The sequence below is a fragment of the Balaenoptera physalus genome (assembly GCF_965194825.1).
Source record: "Balaenoptera physalus genome assembly, chromosome: 1".
Taxonomy (NCBI): Eukaryota; Metazoa; Chordata; class Mammalia; order Artiodactyla; family Balaenopteridae; genus Balaenoptera; species Balaenoptera physalus.
Window position 1 is genome coordinate 158633499 of NC_138882.1, and position 20454 is coordinate 158653952.

Here is a 20454-nt window from a genome sequence, read left to right on the forward strand (position 1 = left end):
CATGTAGTGCTAAGAGATGCCTCTAGGTGGCGCGACGCCACTAATATACCTTATAATTTATGAAGGCGGACATGGAATTCAGCTACACACTGGTTTCTCCAGAATCAAGAAAGATAAGGGAGTTCGGACTCATGGCAGGTCACACCCAGCATCCCTAAAAGAAACTGTTTCCGTATCAGGTCTGACCAGACAAATAAGACAAGCAAGTATCATGGATGGATACTCCAATGGCTTTATTAACTCATTCTTTCTGGGGATGGCAGGACGTTATAGCTGGAGAGATGAAAAGGAAGCCAGGAAGCTGTGGTCTCAATATGGGTCATTGAAGGGGTACAGAGGGTGACCTGCATCTCTTGGGACCCTCTTCCCATCCACCTGGAAAGAGAGACAGATGACTCCATTAGTAGGAGCTGACATTCCAAAGACCCAGGACATCTTTTCCCAAGAATCTTACTCAACAGCCTTACCTGTGTACAGCACTATGACAGATGGCAGTGACTTAGGCTAGGGCCTCAGAGAATGCCACAGTACCAAGAGCATTCCAGCACCAAACCCACAGCCTGGTACGTGGCTGACCCTGCCCCTAAGAGTTTGCAGTCTCAGCTGGGATAAGGAACACTTTATTTCCCTATGTGCAACAGGGAAACCTCTAACAAGGTTGAGAATGTCCCATTTATATCATTTACTGAGTAATTGTTATGTGTCAGGAACTGGGATCTTTTTACACATAGGAAGCTGAAGGTTGGAGAAGTTAAATAACTTGTTCTAGGTTACAAGGTATCGAGATGCAGGACTGGAACTCACAGGCTACATGCCTTATCCCTCACCCAGACTACTTCCCGGAGCTCAGCAAAGAAAAAAGAGCCCATTGTGTCCAGGACAGCAATCCTACCAACAACAACATCCTGCCAAGCCTGTGGCCAGCAAGGTTGAGGCCAGACTTAGGCCAGAATCCTGCCTCAAATCTCATATTCCCTGACTCTGGTGGGTGATACACACTCACCGTAAGCATGGGCACGATGAATCGCAAATTTTTATTCAGGGCATCCAGCTGCTTCATCTCCTCCAGGCTAAAAGTGAAGTCAAACACCTGGGGATGGGAGCGGGGGGTCAGGAAAGCCAGTTTTGCGAGTGGAAGTTGGGGTTCCAGAATAATGCCTTCTTAGCCAAACAGAGTCAGGGCCAGACTGTGTCCCAGTGGACTAAAGAAGACAGACAGACACATCACCAAGTACCTGGATGTTCTGAAGGATATGGGAAGGTGTGACACTCTTGGGGATGCAGCTCACTTTCCGCTGGACCTGCCACCTGAGTGGGGGATTGAGGTATAGATGAGGAAGTGGAATCAGTACACATAAGCACTTTTTTTTTTTTTCTTGGTCCTCCATGCAGCCTTCTCTGAGCTCCTGGAACCCCTGAGCCTCACTGGAATAGGGAACATGTCTTAGAGTGGCCTCTCCCCAGATGACACGGCAGGATTCTCAGCCTCATCCAGGCATTTGGATAAGGAACCCCTCAACCCTTGCCTCCCAACCCAGAAGCCTTCTCCCTAACCTGACTGTCTTTCCCCAAGATTGCATACCTGAGCAAGATCTGAGCTGGAGAGCGGCCATGCTCTTCAGCCAGTGCCAGGACCACTGGCTCCTCAAGCAGGACAGGCTCAGCAGGATCACGCCAAGCACGATCAGAGGAGCCCAGAGGGCTATAAGCAGTCACCTCCAGGCCGCGTGCTTGGCAGTGGGCAATCAGCTCATTCTGAGCCAGGTATGGGTGGCATTCCACCTGAGCCAAGAAACAACCTATCATCATGAGGTGGCCATAGCCAGCTTGCTGGCCCCACCCAGACATGCACATCCTGACCAACCCTGCATCGCTGACCCCCCGCTTCCCCTCAACCTGCTTTTCTCACTCTCTAGACAGTTTTCCACTATTTCATTCTCTTCCCACACTTCAATGCCCTTCCTTAAGCAGAGGATTACTGCACCACACTTCTGACAACTTTCTAGCCGTCTCTCTGAAGTAGACCTATCATCTGCTCACTCATGCTCATTTACATACACACACACTGCCCCCAAACCAACTGATCTTTGCTGTGTTCACCTGCAGGACAGCTGGGCGCACAGAGGCCACACTGAGCACATCATCGATCTGCCGACTGCTGAAGTTGGACAGGCCCAGTGCCCGCACCAGCCCCTTAGCCACCAGTGCCTCCAGAGCCTTCCAGGTCTCCTTGTAGTGGGTGGAGTCATAGCGTATAGTCCCATCAGCATTCTTAGGAAAGGGGTTGTCTCCCCGCCTGAGTGAAAGACAGCCCCCAAGGTGTGGGCACAAACGCCAGGCTCCTGCTTACCTGCCCGTCTAGCCATGCTACATCCCATAATCCAAGCCCAGAAAGGGTAAAGGGCCAAGAATGAGAAACAAGCATGGTCTTTCACCTTTCCAGGTCATAACCCAAGTGTTAACTCTATATGGAATGCCCATCCCCCCTCTTCTTCTTCCTAGACACATTATATCTCCTCTCCTCTGGAAAGTCTTCCTTAACTCCTTTCACCTCGGGGAGTTGCATGCCCCTGCAGCCTTCTTCAAGCACAGAGCACAGAGCTGATGGTCGGCTCCTCTCACACCCTCTGTGGGAGCTTACTCTACTGCAACCCCAGGGCCTAGGTCAGCAGAAGCTAGTACATTTCCCGAATGTACAAAGGCAGCAGGAGGGACCACCCATGTACACCCTAGGATACACACCATGTGAGGCTGCACCCCTTTTTTGTAGCTAAACTGTAGCAGAAAAGGCTGAGTGTTCCCCTCCTGTTCTGCTACTGTGACTTACAAAAAGTTACTAACATGACTCCGCCAACCCCCGATTCCCTGGATGAAGACTCTGGCAAGGCTCACTCAAAGGCATAAGGCCAGTGCATCAGGTACAGGTCCAAATACTCCAGCTGGAGGTCAGCGAGTGTCTTCCGGAGGGCAGGCTCCACATCCTCGGGGTGGTGCTTCGTGTTCCACAGCTTGGAAGTCACAAACAGCTCCTCCCGAGGCACCAACTAGTACAGGGGGCAGGGTCCATAGTTAGAAGAGCCAAGGGCACCCAATCTCACCCACCCTCACCTCTGGGAGAGGAATTAGAAGGAAGCTGATGCCAGATCCCTCTCGCCAGGCCTCAGCCCCAGCCTCTGAGTTCTCACCCCACCCCTCTGTAGCCCCAGTCCTCACCTTGCCAGGTCCCACATTCTCCTTCAGGGCCTCCCCAATCTCAGTCTCGTTGCCGTAGATAGCAGCACAGTCAATGTGGCGGTAGCCTATACTCAAGGCATACTTAATAACTGCTTTTACCTGCCAGGTGAGAAAAGCAGAAGTTTTAGCTCTGTTGGTCTGGACCAGAAACTGCCCTCCTGAGAGTCACTGATGCGGGGAGGGGGCAGGAATTTACCACTGCAGTCATCCATGCAGTGGTAATGAGAAGATGGCTCTAGTCTCAGGGACCAGAAGTCTCTTCAGAGTCCCCAAACCCTTTGTCCCCACCCCACTAACCTCCAAGGTTCCTTCCAAGCAATCTCAGCAGGGCCCAGCTAAAACAAACAATGTGTTCTCAGCTAGATGCTCAGAAGGTGGATGGATACATTGACAGAGGACAGAAGGCAGAAGTGTAGTCATGGAGACAGGTCCCCAGCCCTGGGGAGCTGGTTAGGGAAACATGATACACAGGTAAATAGTTCCCAGGGCAAGGCCACGTGGAGAGAGACCCTTAGGAAGCCATGTAGACCAAGAGAGCTCAGGCGAGCAGAAGAGGTGAGGGGGGAGAAAATGAAGGAAGGCAGAGAAGTGAGATGGAAGCTGGGCTCAGAGTCCCCCACCAGAAGAGAAGAAAGCAGACACCAAGGAGGAGGACAGGTCAGTCAATTTGTTAAAAACCAGACTAACATGGCATTAGGAGCAGAACTAAGGGTGCCAGGCCCCTGCCACTCAAGATCCCCATTTATGTGTAGCTCTTACAATCCAGACATATGCCCCTCACACCTGACCCTACTCCTGCTGCTCCATACCCTTCCCCATCCCCTCCATCCCTGCCCCCAATCTTGGCCCTGGCTCTGGCTGTCACCAACTGCCTTCATCTAGCTCCTGGACTCGTCCCAGTCCATGTAAGTGCCTGCCTACAGAACCAGGCTCCTAGGCAGCTGTAGGAAGGAAAGCAAAGGGAAAAAAGGCAGAGTTCATCCAGCCACACCACAAATCCCAGCCTAAATTCCAGAGAGAAGAGGCCATTCTCCTTGCCAGAGTCCCTCCCAAACTTCTCTAAACTCTGACTCAGATTCCAAGCACAGGGAACAAGCCCTGAGGAGATGCTCTACCCCAGGTGTAAGCTGAATCTCTCCCTGTGTCAATCTAGGAAAACAGGTCTCCGCTCCCAGGCTCCCTGGGCTGGAAGGGTCTACACCAGGGGTTGCTAAACTCTAGCAGTTTTCTTTTGTTTTTTTTCAGCCGTTGAGCTAAGAATGATTTTTATATTTTTAAATAGCTACATAAGTACATAATCACCTCCATTTTGCAAGTTGTCTAACAAAATCTAAATTATTAACCACCTCGTTCTTTAAGAAAAAGTTTGCTGACCTTCAGTCTAAAACAGTTGACCTAGTTATTCTTTAAACCCTGATACCTGTTGTGTGCCTACCTCTGGCCTCAAGGAACCCAGCGTGGAACAGGAGACATGATCAAAGCACAGGGTGATAAGTGGCATATTAGGGGTCAGCATAGGGTCAGGCACAGAGGGGTCCCATGTCTTCACAGCAGTGCAGATCCAGTCAGGGAAAGGGCTCCTTCCTACACTCTAGGCCGTGCTGGGCCCCTCAACCACTCCTCTGAATCAGCTGTGGAAGCCAAGTGCTCACTGCCTGTCCCTTCTTCCCTTGTTTCTTCCCACTGCCCTCCAGGCTCATTCCACCTGAGGTGAAGCATAGTGGGGGGGGGGGGACTGCTAGAAAAAACAGACACCCTCTCCCAAATAGTGCCTTTTCCCGAGCAGAGGAGCAAGAAGCCCCCCTCCTAATCTCCCATCCCTCACCTGGCCAGGCTCACTCTTCCAGGTGCCCAGTCCAATCAGGGGCATCTTCTGTCCAGTGTGCAGGAGGATACAGGAAGCCGCCATTGTCCCCTGAAACACAGATGGGAAGAGAATGGTGTGGGGTCAGTGCTGCTGCTTGGGCCCACTGATCAAGACTCCTGTAAAGCAGGAAGTGGGCACAGGGGTGATAGTAGAAAAAACACAGAGTCATGTGTATATGCCTGTGAGCAGAGGCAGCTGAGACAAGATGCCTGGAACCAAGCAAAGCCAGTAACTCCTGGACAAAAACTAACGGGACCACCAGCCTGGCTGCCCTTCCTTCCATCAGGCTAAAGCTCTGGTTAAAGAGCTCTAAAACCTAAAAACAAAAGCGAGGTGGCTTCCCAGAAGTACCCAGCCTTAACTATATGAGGTCTCAAACCAGTGTAAGACAGGCAAAGGCCTTTACGAGAAAAAGTGAGACCAGGTGACAGAACTGGCTCAGGAAAGGGTCCCTTTTCAAAGGATGAAATGAATGTTCCCAGGAGGTTGTCAGAACTACAAAGACTCTGAGTCCCTCTTACAGAGGTCTGATTGGCCATGCTACTAGGCCTGAGTGCAGTCTTACAAGGAAAGTATACTATTTTTTAGATGAAAAAATAAAAACAGGCTCAGAGAGGTGAAATTATTTGCCCCAAATCAACAGCTAAGTGGCAGAGCCAACTATTCAAGGAGGAGCTGATGGAAAAGGCGGGAAAAGGCAAGTAAACACAGACCTATAAAATACATGTGCATGTACACTGTGCTACAGAAAAGCAAGTGACTTCTGTAGGGCAAGAACCAGGGAATAATGACACTGGCTTTTAAGAATGAGTTGGGACAGTCCCAAGAGTCAAGGGTAAGAGTCTTTCCAGGAAGAGGAACTAGACACAGGACTTCAATGCAGCAGAAAGCAGTAAATTACAGATACATGAAAATTTCCAACTGATCGAAGCAGGTGGGTGATTGGAGCAACCCTGTTTGGAGAGATATGAAAATCAGAAGTCTCCAAATGGGGAACTTCCCTGGTGGCGCAGTGGTTAAGAATCCTCCTGCCAATGCAGGGTACAAGGTTTCAATCCCTGGCCCAGGAAGATCCCACATGCCACGGAGCAACTAAGCCCATGCACCACAACTACTAAGCCTGCACTCTAGAGCCCGCGAGCCACAACTACTTGAAGCCCGCATGCCTAGAGCCCATGCTCTGCAACAAGAGAAGCCACCGCAATGAGAAGCCCGCACACTGCAAGCAAGAGTAGCCCCCGTTCGCCGCAACTAGAGAAAAGCCCATGCACAGCGACAAAAACCCAACTCAGCCAAAAATAAATAAATAAGTAAATAAACTTATTAAAAAAAAAAGAATATTATGGTAGAACAGGTAACTGGACAAGTTGTAACTATAACCAACACACCAAAATTGTCTTTCCTAATACTTCTGACTCAGGAAGAATTTTATAGTCTAGCATAACCTTATGGAGACCACCCTTTCTGCTAAAACAAAAACAAACAAAAATGTTCAACCTGGGCAGCAAACCATGGACCACTGAAGGCAATACTCTTCATTACCAAACTTCCCAGGGGCACTAACCTGCCCAGGGATCAGGCAAACATGTCTGGACTTCACAGGAGGAACTAGCCTGCTAGCTGCTACCAGGGTCTGTGGCTGGTTTCCTGGGCTTGATCTTCAACCTATGACCTGTTGACCTCTCCCAGATTTACCAGAACACAAGGGATGGCTCTGAAATTACACCTGGGCTGAGAGTGTGAACAAAAACCTGGCCTCAGGGGAAAAGGAAGAAGAAACCTCATGCTTGCCTCTCCCTTTCTTTTGCTTGTGAAACTGAAAACCAAAAAGGCTAAGGCTTGAGGTGGCAGACTGGTCCCAAGGCGTGCAGGTGCCCTGTGCCTATTCAGCAGTTCCCCTCTGAAGACTGGAGTGCTCAGCCTGCCACTGAAGACTGGTCTACAGCTCCCACTGCTCAGGCCACTGAGTGGGTAGGAACAACCACTGAGTGGGTAGGAACAACCACTGAGTGGTCTTAAGCTGTTCTTCCACAAACTCTTAAAATGGAAATAGGTTGACGGAAAATAAACAGTTTCTAAAAAAAAAAAAAGGCTAAGGCTTGGAGGGGCAGGGATCATAGAGGTAGAAACGGCAAACACAGATCTGCAAAGAACAAGAGCTCCAAAGGACAGAACAGAAGGCAGAAGACAGATGTTTTCCTATAGGACAGGAAGTCATCCTCTACCAGCTCCTGACTTCCTCATCTTCTGCCTGGTGCAACAGCCTTTCAGCCAGCCCAACATTAAAAGGCTCTGAGCTTGTCAGCATCTGCCTAGCTGGACCTCTGGCAGAATTCAGAAACCCTCATGTTATCTTGGGAGAGGTTCTAGATGGAAAAGAGAGAAAAGCTGGGTGTGTGGGGAGAGGGGGGTGAGGGTAGTATCAGGATTCAGGTTTTATTATTCCCAGGTCAGTGCCTAGGTTCCCTCTCTCTGGGGCTCAGTCTTCCTTTCTCAGAGGAGGGCTCTAGAGCTGCCTTGATACAGGAAACTTGAAAACACAGGAAGAAGAGGAAGCAGTATTCACGTGAGTGTTCCCTGGCTGGATGGGCCTTTCCTCTCTGCTCCCCATAAATACTGATGTCCCTCAGGGTTCTATCCTCAATCCCTTCTCACTCCCTAGTCAAGCTCAAGTCTTCAGTGATCACCTTAATCACTAATTCTTCCCACCCCAGTTCTATATATTCACCTCCCTCTGGACATCTCCACCTGTATATCTTACGGGTAAGTGAGACTCAACATGTCCAAAAGTATACTTATCAAATCCAGCAACACAGCACAGATTTCAAGCTCTGGGGTGGCACAGACCTGGGCTTGAATCTCAGCTCCCCCATTCTAAAGAGATTTTAAGCACTCTGCACAGTGCCTGACCATGTTCTTCTTTCTGTATACTCTATCTCACCAGGGACTCAAGGCCCTGGATGACAAGTGTTAAAGCAAACCAGACAACTTGTCTACAGTATAATCCATGGGGGTCTTAAAAAAGCCATCTAATGTATTTCAGTTTGTTTGAGGCATTTCTGACTATTATCAGATTAGGGTTTCGACAGGTGATGGGAGGCGGGGAGTTTATCTTCTTCTTCTGGTTTCGAAGAAGCCAGGACGGAAAGCCACCTTAAATATGTAGCAGTGGCCGATTTGGTCTATCTGGCTGCATGAAAAAAATCCTGTAAATACTTGTAAATATTACAAAAGACACTGCTCTAAACTGTAATGTAAAACCTAAGATTGCAATAACACTTCCTGGACTTCTTGATGTATGTGAAAAGAATATATACTTCCTAAATCTTTATCCAGCCCATCCCTGTCCAACTCCAGGGCCACTGCTCTAGCTGTGACCACCCCTCCCAGAACCAGGGATCTCTCTGCTTCCAGTGTGTCCCTCTCCCCACAAAGCAGTCCCCAAATCTGACCATGTGATTCCCAGGTTCTCTTCCAGTAGATCTCTCCTACCCTCGGGATAATGTCCAGACTCCCTGGTAATACCCTTTATAACCTGGCTCCCACCTCCCCCATCTCTCCACCTCTTCATTTCAGACTCCATATTCCAGACTGCAGAACCAACCACCATATTTGACTCCAGGCCTCTGCACACTTTCCTTCCCCAAGTCCCACCCTTGCCTGGCTAACTGCAGGTCACCCTTCAGCTAGCAGTTTAAATTTCTGGCTCCTCCCATGTCCTGACAGTTGTGCACATCACTGCATTTGTTTGTTCATTTTCCCTCACAAATCTTGGTACTCCTTGAGGTCAGGGCCTGTCATCTACCTAAACCTGTAGCTGCTAGAGTGCCTGCTCCCTCCCCCCACCCCCCACACAGCGGCAAATGGGGGAGATCTTGTCAGCAGGAGGGGCATTTGATAAAGTCACTGCCTCCATCACCTTCTTCCTTTACTTCTTGGATAACCTGGAAAAAAATCATCTCTGGAAAATAACAAAGCATTTTACCATCATCTTCGGTAAAAAGAAAAAAAAAAAAAATCCTAGTGACTCCAGAAAGGATGATACTCAGATTGCTCTTGTATTACAGATAAGAAAACTGAGACCTTGGGAAAAGTAACAGGACTGATCAGAATCATCAAGACTCTTCTAAGGGAGGTCCTGCAGCCCAGAGTATGGACAGGCTGAAGGGAGAGTTAATTTATACTAACCCCATCCGGTGAAGGTTCAGATTCCAGTCTCACTTTAACAGAGCACTGGATCAACAGAAAAACATGCCCTGGCTTTCCCAAACCCAAGGCAGGTGCCTAAGCAAGCGAACCCACGCCCCTCCTGCCACTTATGAGAAGCGTCTCTGCAATTCCACATTAACGCCGGAGTTCCTGAAAAAATAGTGTTCGTGGGTAAACAAAAGGAAGATGGCAACCAAAACTTACTGACAGTATGTGCCGGGAGCTTTAAGAGCTTTATCTCACTTAACTCTTGTTACATACAGTCCTGATGTAGGAACTGATTTTACCGCTGAGAAAACTGAGATCCAGAGAAACTGAGAACTTATCCAAGATCACTCAGCGAATAAGAGGAAGCTCAAATCAGAAACCAAGTCGGGCCGCCTCCTCAGCATTTGCTCTTCGCTCTAACCCGGGGGCGGACACATCTGTAGTGAAGATTCGAGGCCATCTCCACTACGACAAAGACGGGGCAGCAGAAGAGAAACTCACCTCGGCACGAGCACAGGACGTTAACAGGGATGTATGGCTTTTCAGCTCAGTCCTGTGCCCTGCTAGCGACCCAATGGGCCTCAGCTTCCGGGATTGGTGGGCAGCAAGAAACTGGCCTGAGACTGGAGACAGGGACTTAAGTCTGGCGGTGATGAGGTAGCTCCTCCCAGAGGAGGGGCTGGGGCCGGGCATTCAACATCACGCGCAGTGGTGGACCCCGCCCCTGTCCCCAGAAACAAGCTGGGGAGTGGATGCCTGAGCTGGGAGGCTGCACCATCCCTTCCTCAGGATGCTGGTGGGTGGATTGGCGGAGTTTGGGCACACTCCACAGCGCGAATTTGGAGAACTCCCAGGTGAGTGAAGCCTGCGCCAACTGCCAAGTAAGCGGCCCCGGAGGCGGGGCCAGGGGGCGCCTCTGCCTGGCCCATATTGCACCGCGCGCCGCCGCCAGGCCGCTCTGGGCAACTTCTGCTCGTTTGCTGCCAGAGGGAGGAGAGCCCGGCTGCCACGTGGCGGCTTCTTCTGCAGTCGGCTCCCCCTAAGGACTACAGGCACCGCTCTGATCTATTCTCTTCCTTAGAGCCGGGTTGGCCAAGTTCCCTGAAAACACCTAAGCTGGTCCCATTATTTGGTCAGGCAAACTGAGGTCCAGAGAAGAGCCGCAACACAGAGGTTGACAGTAACAGGGAAGACGTTGGGACTACAGGCTTCAAGAGGTAAAAGTTAGTGCTCTCTGTATCCGGACTGTGGACCCTGGCAGCGCATTTATGTTTTATGTATATTTAGGCTTTATAAACATTAATTTATTGAGTCTTCACAACAATCCTGGAAGGGGAATGTTCTTTTTTATTTTATTTACTGCAAGCCTTTTTATTGAAGTATAGCATACTGGTAAATGGAATATTGCCTGCCATATCAGGAAACAAAGGATGTAACAGTCATCAGCGATTGAAGCTGTGCAGCCACCACTGAAGGTGAGCTGGTGAGCCCTAAGGGAATTTAGGAAGGAAACAAAGAATACCTGCCATCTAGCAGCCATCAGACTGCAGCCACTCCCTAAGGTGAGCCCTGATTTCAAGATATGAAAACACTGGATACTGGCCCCAGATAGCTAAGGTGCATAGCAAAGGCATGATTTCAGTGAGCCCAGACTCTTTCTTGCATCTTCCCATGCATAGAAAAGCGCTAAATTCCTTAATTTGGGATTTCTGGTTTTCTTTAATTAACAGTAATCTTAGGGGGCTTCCCTGGTGGTGCAGTGGTTGAGAGTCTGCCTGCCAATGCAGGGGACACGGGTTCGATCCCTGGTCGGGGAGAATCCCACATGCAGCGGAGCAACTAAGCCCGTGAGCCACAGCTACTGAGCCTGCGCGTCTGGAGCCCGTGCTCCGCAACGGGAGAGGCCGCGACAGTGAGAGGCCCGCGCACCGCTATGAAGAGTGGCCCCCGCTCGCCGCAATTGGAGAAAGCTCTCGCACAGAAACGAAGACCCAACACAGTCAAAATTAAATTAAAAAAAAAAAATTCTATGAGAACAAAGTTTTTTTTTAAAAAAAAAAAAAACAGTAATCTTAACAGTAATCTCCAACTACCTGCCCTTTGTTGCAAAACTCCTATATATCCTAGCTCCCCCCTCGCCTCCTTGGAGCAGTTCTCTCAGTGTTACTTGAGAAGCTGCCTTCTGGGCTTGAAATCCTAAAAATTGCCACCAAATAAAACATAACTCTCAACTTTTAGTTTGTGAATATTTTTTTTAATCGACAATACAGACAGAACAATGCACAAATCTTAAACGTACAACTCTGTGATTTTTTGTTCAACATAACCACCGTCCAGATGAATATACAGTGTTACCAGCAGACTTGAAGCCTCCTGTGAGGAAGGTATTCAGTTCCATTTTACAGATTGTGCAGACTCAGCAAGGTTTACCTTGCTCAGAGTCACACAGCTATTAAGTTACAGTTTTGTTTTTGGTTTTTTTGGTTTTTTCTTTGGCTGCGTTGGGTCTTCATTGCTGCGTGCGGGCTTTCTCTAGTTGTGGCGAGCGGGGGCTACTCTTCGTTGAGGTGCACAGGCTTCTCATTGCGGTGGCTTTCCTTGTGGAGCACAGGCTCTAGGCGCACGGGCTTCAGTAGTTGTGGCACACGGGCTCAGTAGTTGTGGCTCGTGGGCTCTAGAGCGCGGGCTCAGTAGTTGTGGCACACGGCCTTAGTTGCTCTGCGGCATGTGGGATCTTCCTAGACCAGGGATTGAACCCGTGTCCCCTGCATTGGCAGGCGGATTCTTAACCACTGTGCCACCAGGGAAGTCCCAAGTTACAGTTCTGAGATTTGAAATCCCGTTTGCCATTTGGGCTGAGATGTGTCTTGAATTTATGTTTTCCTTGGTGGAAGTGGGCAAGAAGTGGATTTGTCCTGGTGTAGCTCTGCCTTTTTCTCCCCTCAGCTCCTCCCCAACCCATCTGTACTCCCCCAGTGCCACTCTAACGCATCTGTTTTTACACCCAGATTACTACCCACTGTCTCCCAAGTAGGAGTGGTATCCTGATGGACTAAATGTCCGACATTTCACACCATCTATCCTCATAAAGACACTCAGATTCCAGCTTATGTGATTGTTACCGAGTCCAAGCTTGCTCTGCTCGCCGCACGACAGGCCAATGAATCGGAGGCGAGGTGTTGAGGCAAGGAATACCACTTTATTCGGAAAGCCAGCAGACGGAGAAGGTGGCAGACTAGTGTCTCTGAAAAACCGTCCTATCTGGGTCTGGATGCCAGTTTCTTTTATAGAATCAGAGAGGGAGAGGCAGTGAGGAAGTAAAGCAAAAGGGCCATCAGTCTTGAAAAACATCTCCTGGAATGACCAACCTCCGTGAGGGGATGTGTTAGTTTCTTTTTTCTTGGAGCCATTCACAGGTGGGCATGGTTACCTGAGGCAGGCCATTATATATGATTATAATAACAAAAGCAATGAAAAGCAAAGGTTAAAGTCAATGAAACAGATCAGACATGGAGTCCGATTTAGCTCTTCCCTGTTATATGATCAGAATTTAGAATCTCTCAAGTTCATCTTAGCCCAGCAAAGACCGTTATAAGCAGGTAAGGCAGGGGGTCCCCAGAGAAAGAGAACTGTTACCAGAAAAACTGGGTTCATCTCTTGGTGGGTGTCAAGCCAAAAGACACAACCAAGCCAAAGATCAGGAGAAGGGAGAATTTGTTATTGAAACCTAACAGGACCCTGTAGGATTCCCGGGTACAAAGCCTTTCTGTGTCCCCCATTTCTTGTTTGTAGGAAATAGGCTTCATTCAGCCTCCATGACCTTCTCTAAGTTCCAAAGGGCAGGTTCAAACAGTTGCTAATCAGAGAAGAGAGGGAATGCAGAAACAACAGAGGAACAATCAAGAAATACTAACGCAGCCTTGGGGCAGGGTCCTGGTTCCTCCTCAAGGAATATACATAACAATATTTTTGAGATCTTCTGCAGGAACTAAGGCCCCCACCCAGGGAGAGGATATCAACCTCAGGCTGAGCACAAGATTCCTGGAGCACCGCCTTGTTACCTCACCACCAACCAATCAGAAGAAAGCCATACACCCTGCAGCCCTCACCCCAAATTTTGCCTATAAAAAGCTTTCCCCAAAAACCATCGGGAAGTTCGGGGTTTTTGAGCATGAGCCACCCATTCTCCTTGCTTGGTCTTGCAATAGACCTTTCTCTGCTTCAAAGTTTGATGTTTAGGTTTATTTGGCCTCAGTGTGCATGGGGTACATGAACTTTTGTTCAGTAACATTATTGCAACAAGTAAAGAGAGCAACAGGGATCTTTCCCAAAGCAGATTCTCCCCGACAGCAAAAATGGGAACGTTTAAGCTAAGGGCACATGCATATTCATGAAAGGGCTTGGGTGGTCGACAGAGTCCAAGCTTTAGTTGATTGAAGTCACAAAAGTCAGAAAATCTCGACATCAGCATCCCTTACGTTCTAACTGATCTGATGGTTGAGTGATTAAGGCTAATCTTTTTTTTGTAAAACAGAACTGGGAGTCTTATCTTTACTGTTGTTACTCCTCTTGCCTGATAACAGTTTGTTCTTGCATAATTTTGTTACCTTAAGATCACTAATTACTGAGACCTGTTCAAGGACATGCACTGTGGCCAGGCTTAGATCACAAAATGGCTTAGGCCAAAAATGACCCTCCCACAATCCACAATCTTCTGCCCCATCTAATGGACTCCCTCCTTTTTTTTTTTTTTTTTTTTTGAGACTGACTTCTTAAAAGGCTACAATCAAGTGGTGCCTTGCAACTGATGAACTGTTGAGTCATTTTTGTAACCCAGCCCCCTCCTTCCCCAGATCTGAGCCTTTTGCTGTTAGTTCTGGCCACTGGGATTGTTCCATGCAAGGCACAACACTAGCCTTCCAAGAGTTTTCAGAGCAGTAGTCATCAAGTTGGTGGTATATTGTCTTCTAAAACAGATCGGCATGAGAATGCACCATCCCTTTTACAGTCTTCCTCCTCCGTTTTAAAAAAGACAAACCTTTCAGCCAGCTCCTAGGATGCATTGCCTGCGTGTTCATTGAGGCTACTAAACAAAGGAACTTTTGGAAATAGTGATGACTCTAATGACTGGATCATAAACCCTTATGCAAGTCATTTCCAATTCTTTGTTTTGAAAACTATTGGTAAAAGCTGGTAGACCATTAAAAATAATTTTGGGTGATAGATTTTGTGATTTTTGGAGTATAACTTGGAAAGAGTTAAAACAGCTAAGTGACATTGCTTTAGAAATATTTCTATTTTCATCCACTTATTTATGTGAACAAGTTATCTCAATGCTTGTATCTATAAAAATGAAAAATAAGAATGGAATTGAGGGACTTCCCTGGTGGTGCAGTGGTTAAGAATCAGCTAGCCAATGCAGGGGACACAGGTTCAAGCCCTGGTCCTGGAAGATCCCACATGCCGCGGAGCAACTAAGCCAGTGCACTACAACTACTGAGCCTGTGCTCTAGAGCCCCTGTGCCACAACTACTGAAGTCCGCACGCCTAAAGCCCGTGCTCCACAACAAGAGAAGCCACCGCAATGAGAAGCGTGCGCACCGCAACGAAGAGTAGCCCCCGTTCATCACAACTAGAGAAAGCCACGCACAGCAATGAAGACCCAACCCAGCCGAAAATAAATACATCTATATAAAAAAAAAAAGGAATGGAATTGATGTTGAACTCTGTTCATTCTGAAAATAAGTAATATTCATCCACAGGTACAAGAATTAAATGGAGAAAAGAAAAAAAGAACAAAGCCCCAGTCCATCTCATTTTTATGTTTAATAAGTATCAAAACTTGTACTGTATGTTACTTTGATAACTGTGTAATAATAATAGTTGTAATTTTTAGAAACATGATCACAGAACTTAAAATTATATAAATTATATGTTTTGACTGCAGAGAAGGATGATAACTTAAAATTTTCACACATAAGAATATGCTATATTAAGACAATATTCTCGAGGTGAGGTGGGAGCATTCTTTGATGTTCTGATTTAACCTCAGTCTTGGCCTCAGCTCTGTCCCTGCATCTCCATAGTGGACACTTCACATGTCCTACTCGCCCTCTTGGAGCTGGAGTACTGCCTAAATAAAATCTGTTATCTGAAGGGAAGATGGGGAAGACGCTTCTCTGAAAATTTCCCCAGCAGCTGGTGTTCCCTTCCACCAAAACAAGAAAAGCTTCTGCATATTCCTCAATTTTTTGTGAACACCCAGTAGGGTTTATGGAGGAAAAGTCTGCAGAAGTTCATAGGTCTTCACATAGAGGGAAACTATACTTAATGAGCCTTATCTAGATGAGGCTAGCCTGATCTAGATGATAGAATTTTTTTTTAATTAATTAATTTATTTATTTTTTGGCTGCATTGGGTCTTTGTTACTGCATGTGGGCTTTCTCTAGTTGCTGCAAGCAGGGGCTACTCTTCGTTGCAGTGCGCGGGCTTTCTCATTGTGGTGGCTTCTCTTGTTGTGGAGCATGGGCTCTAGGTGCGAGAGCTCAGTAGTTGTGGCTCGTGGGCTCTAGAGCGCAGGCTCAGTAGTTGTGGCCCACTGGCTTAGTTGCTCTGCAGCATATGGGATTTCCCAGACCAGGGATCGAACCCATGTCCCCTGCATTGGCAGGCAGATTCTTAACCACTGCACCACCAGGGAAATCCTGGCAGGCGGATTCTTAACTACTGTGCCACCAGGGAAGTCCCTAGATGATAGGATTCTTGACCTCCAGTCTACGCCTGAAATATCCTAATGTGATGCGACTTTGGAGGTTCTCCAAGGAGAGGTGAGTGGACTGTGCATACAGGAAAAAATTCATTGTTGTGGCTAGAGGGTGGAATGTGGAAGATTGTATTTTCTGGAAAAGGTCACAGCAGTATTTCTGGTTCATCTGACAGAAAATTGATACTCCCCTTTAAGAGATAGGGTATATTTCCCCTCTCCTTGAAACTGGGAAGGACTTGTGACTGTTCAATGAAGATAGTATGGTTAGACTGTATGATTTCAGGTTAGTCTAACAAAGGCAATGCAATTTCCACTTGGCCATCCATTCCTCTCTTGAGACATCTACCTTTGAAACCCAGTCATCATGCTAGGAAGTATCCCAAACTAGCCAACATGGAGATCCCATATGGCAAAGTCTGTGTGCAGAGTACCTAATATTCTAGATTATAGCCATTATCAACCAGTAGACCTGTGAGGGAACAAGAACTCATATGAGTCTAGCACCTAGATTTCATGTCATCTAGTTGAAGCTCCAGATATCATGGATGAAAGACAGACTATCACTGCTGTGCCTTATCTAAATTCATGACTCACAGAACTTTTGAGCATGATAAATGGTCATTTCACATGGCTTAGTTAGGGGATAATTTGTGACTCAGTTGAAGTAACAAGGATAAACTCCTTTAGAAGCTTAATGCAGAAACTTAGTGTGTAGAAATTTTTTTCAGCTTTATTGAAATATAATTGGCATACAACATTGTGAATAATATGTTTATTTGTTACACTTATATACAGTGGACCCTTGAACAACAAGGTTTATACGTGGATTTTCTTCAGTAAATGCATACTACAGTACGACACAATCCAAGATTGATTGAATCCGTAGATGCAGAATCACAGACAGGGAGGGCCAATTGTGAAGTTATAAGCATATTTTTGACTGCACGAGGGTCAGTGCCCTAACCCCTGTGTTGTTTGAGGATCAACTGTATTTCAAAATGATTACCATCACAGCATTAGCTAACACCTCTGTCCTGTTATATAATTACCATTTCTTTCTTTGTGGTGAGAACATTTAAGATCTATTCTTTTAGCCACCTTCAAGTATATAATACAGTATTATTTGCTGTAACCACCATGATGTACATTAGATCCCTAGAACTTGTTACTCTTACAACTAGATATTTGTACCCTTTGACCAATGTCTTCTCATTTCCCCCACACCCCAGGCCCCTGGTAACCACTCCTTTACCCTCTCTTTCTCTGAACTTGGCTTTTTAAGATTCCACATGTAAGTGATATCATACCATACGGTATTTGTCTTTCTCTGCAGACAGTGTTATTTCACTTAACGTAATGCCCTCAAGGTCCATCCATGTTGCAAATTGCAGGATTTTCTTCTTTCTTCATGGCTGGATAATAAAGTCCAGATATCATGGATGAAAGACAAACTATCACTGCTGTGCCTTATCTAAATTCATGACTCACAGAACTTTTGATATGTGGATAATATCTGGATAATAAAGTGATATCTGGATAATAAAGTATGTGTGTGATATGATATTATGGTATGATATAATTATGATATAATTATTATGATAAAGTGTGTGTGTGATATGATATTATCCAGATATCCATGATATCTGGATAATAAAGTGTGTGTGTGTGTGTGTGTGTGTGTGTGTATCTTTATCCATTCATTTGCTGATGGCACATGTTTTTCCATGTCTTGGCTGTTGTGAATGGTGCTGCAATGAACATGAAGATGCAGATATCTCTGCAAATGAATTGACAGCAATGTATAAAACTTCTCACATTTATGTATTAAGTGTTTAATTTAGTATAAGTAAATAGTACATTCAGTCAATTGAAAATTTCATTGTAAAAAAAGTTTTTCAAAAAAAAAAAAGTTTTTCTTAAAATTTTTTTTTTTTAAAGAGTTTTTTGATGTGGACCATTTTTAAAGTCTTTATTGGATTTGTTACAATATTGCTTCTGTTTTATGTTTTGGTTTTTTTGGCCATGAGGCATGGGGATCTTAGCTCCCTGACCAGGGATCGAACCCGTACCACCTACATTGGAAGGAAGTCTTAACCACTGGACCACCATGGAGGTCCCTTAAAATATTTATTTTATTTATTATTTTTTAAATAAATAATTAATTAATTAATTAATTAATTTTTGGCTGCGTTGGGTCTTCGTTGCTACGTGCGGGCTTCCTCTAGTTGTGGCGAGCAGGGGCTACTCTTTGTTGCGGTGCGCGGGCTTCTCATTGCGGTGGCTTCTCTTGCTGCACTTGTTGTGGAGCACCGGCTCTAGGCGTGCAGGCTTCAGTAGTTGTGGCCTGCAGACTCAGTAGTTGTGGTGCATGGGCTTGGCTGCTCTGCGGCATGCGGGATCTTCCCGGACCAGGGCTCGAACCCATGGCCCCTGCCTTGGCAGGCAAATTCTTAACCACTGTGCCACCAGGGAAGTCCTATTTTATTTATTTATTTAAAAAATTTTTTATTTTATTATTTATTTATTTATTTATTGGTTGTGTTGGGTCTTCGTTGATGTGCGCGGCTTTCTCTAGTAGTGGCGAGCGGGGGCTACTCTTCGTTGCGGTGCGTGGGCTTCTCATTGAGGTGGCTTCTCTTGCTGTGGAACACGGGCTCTAAGCACGTGGGCTTCAGTAGTTGTGGAACGCAGGCTCAGTAGTTGTGGCTCACGGGCTCTAGAGCGCAGACTCAGTAGTTGTGGCACACGGGCTTAATTGATCCGTGGCATGTGGGATCTTCCCGGACCAGGGCTCAAACCCATGTCCCCTGCATTGGCAGGCAGATTCTTAACCACTGTGCCACCAGGGAAGCCCCACATTCTGTCTGTTGAGTGTGCTTCTCCCAGGGTCTGTCCTAGGACAGCAGCTCACACTCATCATGGAGCAGACACAAATTTTAGAAATATTTAGGAGTAGAATTGGCAGCACTCAGTGATCCGCTAGATGTAGGAGATTAAAAAAAAAAAAAACATAGAGAACAGACTTGTAGTTGCCAAGGTGGGGTTGGGGGGAGGGAGAGAGATGGACTGGGAGTTCGGGGTTGGTAGATGCAAACTATTACATTTATAATGGATAAACTACAGGGTCCTAATGCATAGCACAGGGAACTATATTCAATATCCTGTGATGAACCATAATGGAAAAGAATATAAAAAAGAAATGTCTCTGTGTATAACTGAGTCACTTTGCTGTACAGCAGAGACTGGCACACCATTGTAAATCAACTATACTTCGATTAAAAAAAACAAAAACACTGGAATGACTCTTAGGTGTCCAGCTTGAGTACATGTGAGGATGGTGAATGGTTTCCTAAGCACACCATTTTTTCTCTCACCTTGGGTCTTTGCATGTGCTCTTCCTACCTAGGACACACTTTCCTTCAAATATCCTCTACTCCCAAAACATCTTTACGGAGAAGCCTTCCCTACTGGCTCAGACTGAGTTAGGTACTCCTCTTCTGTATTCCCAAAGCCTCTAGTACTGACCCGTAGATAAGTTAAGACTCTGTGTTGCTCTTAACAGAAAACCTAATTTAAGCTGGCTTTGACAATAGAGGAAATTTATGGACTCACATAAACAGGCTTCAAGGTTGGTTTGATTCAGCAGCTCAACAATGTCATCAGGATCCCAGTTTCTTTCTATTTCTTCTCTCTGCTTTCCAATCTCGCATATTCATCCTGAAGTTGACCTCTTTATGGTGGCAAAATGATTATGACACTTGTAGCCTTCATATCAGCTACCACATTCTCCAGAGCAATAACTTCTGGGAGCTTTCTCAAATGAGTGAGGGGCACTCCTTCCCTAAGACCATCAGAAACTCTCTCTAGCCTTCCAAAATCCAAACTGAGTCAGAAGATAAGAATGCAATGGCATGAAAGAAAAAGAGTCAGTTTCAAAAAAGTGCTAAATAGAAATTCTGGAACTGGAATGTTATACAGCAGTGAAAAGGAACAACATGAATAAATTTCCCAAACTTACTGTTGAGTGAAATAAAGCAGACATGAAAGAGTACATATACTGTATAATTCCATATTTATGAAGTATAAAACCAGTAAAAACTAATCTATGGGGACTTCCCTGGTGGTGCAGTGGTTAAGAATCTGCCTGCTAATGCAGGGGACACGGGTTCGAGCCCTGGTCTGGGAAGATCCCACATGCCGCGGAGCAACTAGGCCCGTGAGCCACAACTACTGAGCCTGCGCGTCTGGAGCCTGTGCTCCGCAACAAGAGAGGCCGCGATAGTGAGAGGCCCGCGCACCGCGATGAAGAGTGGCCCCCGCTTGCCGCAACTAGAGAAAGCCCTCGCACAGAAACGAAGACCCAACATAGCAATCAATCAATTGATCAATA

At 46.5% G+C, this 20454-nt stretch overlaps 2 protein-coding genes across 2 annotated transcripts in view; one reads left to right on the forward strand and one right to left on the reverse strand.

Moving 5' to 3' along the window:
• Nucleotides 1–209: 209 nt before the first annotated feature.
• AKR1A1 (aldo-keto reductase family 1 member A1) lies at nt 210–9991 on the reverse strand (the record flags this gene model as incomplete). The annotated part of the gene is made up of 9 exons (XM_082455573.1): nt 210–375; nt 1004–1090; nt 1236–1308; nt 1583–1782; nt 2101–2296; nt 2893–3044; nt 3214–3333; nt 5060–5149; nt 9800–9991. 9 exons carry the CDS (start codon nt 9989–9991, stop codon nt 310–312), a joined length of 1176 nt encoding a protein of 391 aa, XP_082311699.1. The 3' UTR covers nt 210–309.
• An 18-nt stretch (nt 9992–10009) lies between these two features.
• The window catches only part of PRDX1 (peroxiredoxin 1), a 46226-nt gene continuing 35781 nt past the window's right edge, over nt 10010–20454 (forward strand). Inside the window, exon 1 of the mRNA XM_082455967.1 lies at nt 10010–10152. Coding sequence (XP_082312093.1) covers nt 10089–10152 — 64 coding nt within the window. The 5' untranslated portion in view covers nt 10010–10088. The remainder of the gene's footprint in view (nt 10153–20454) is intronic.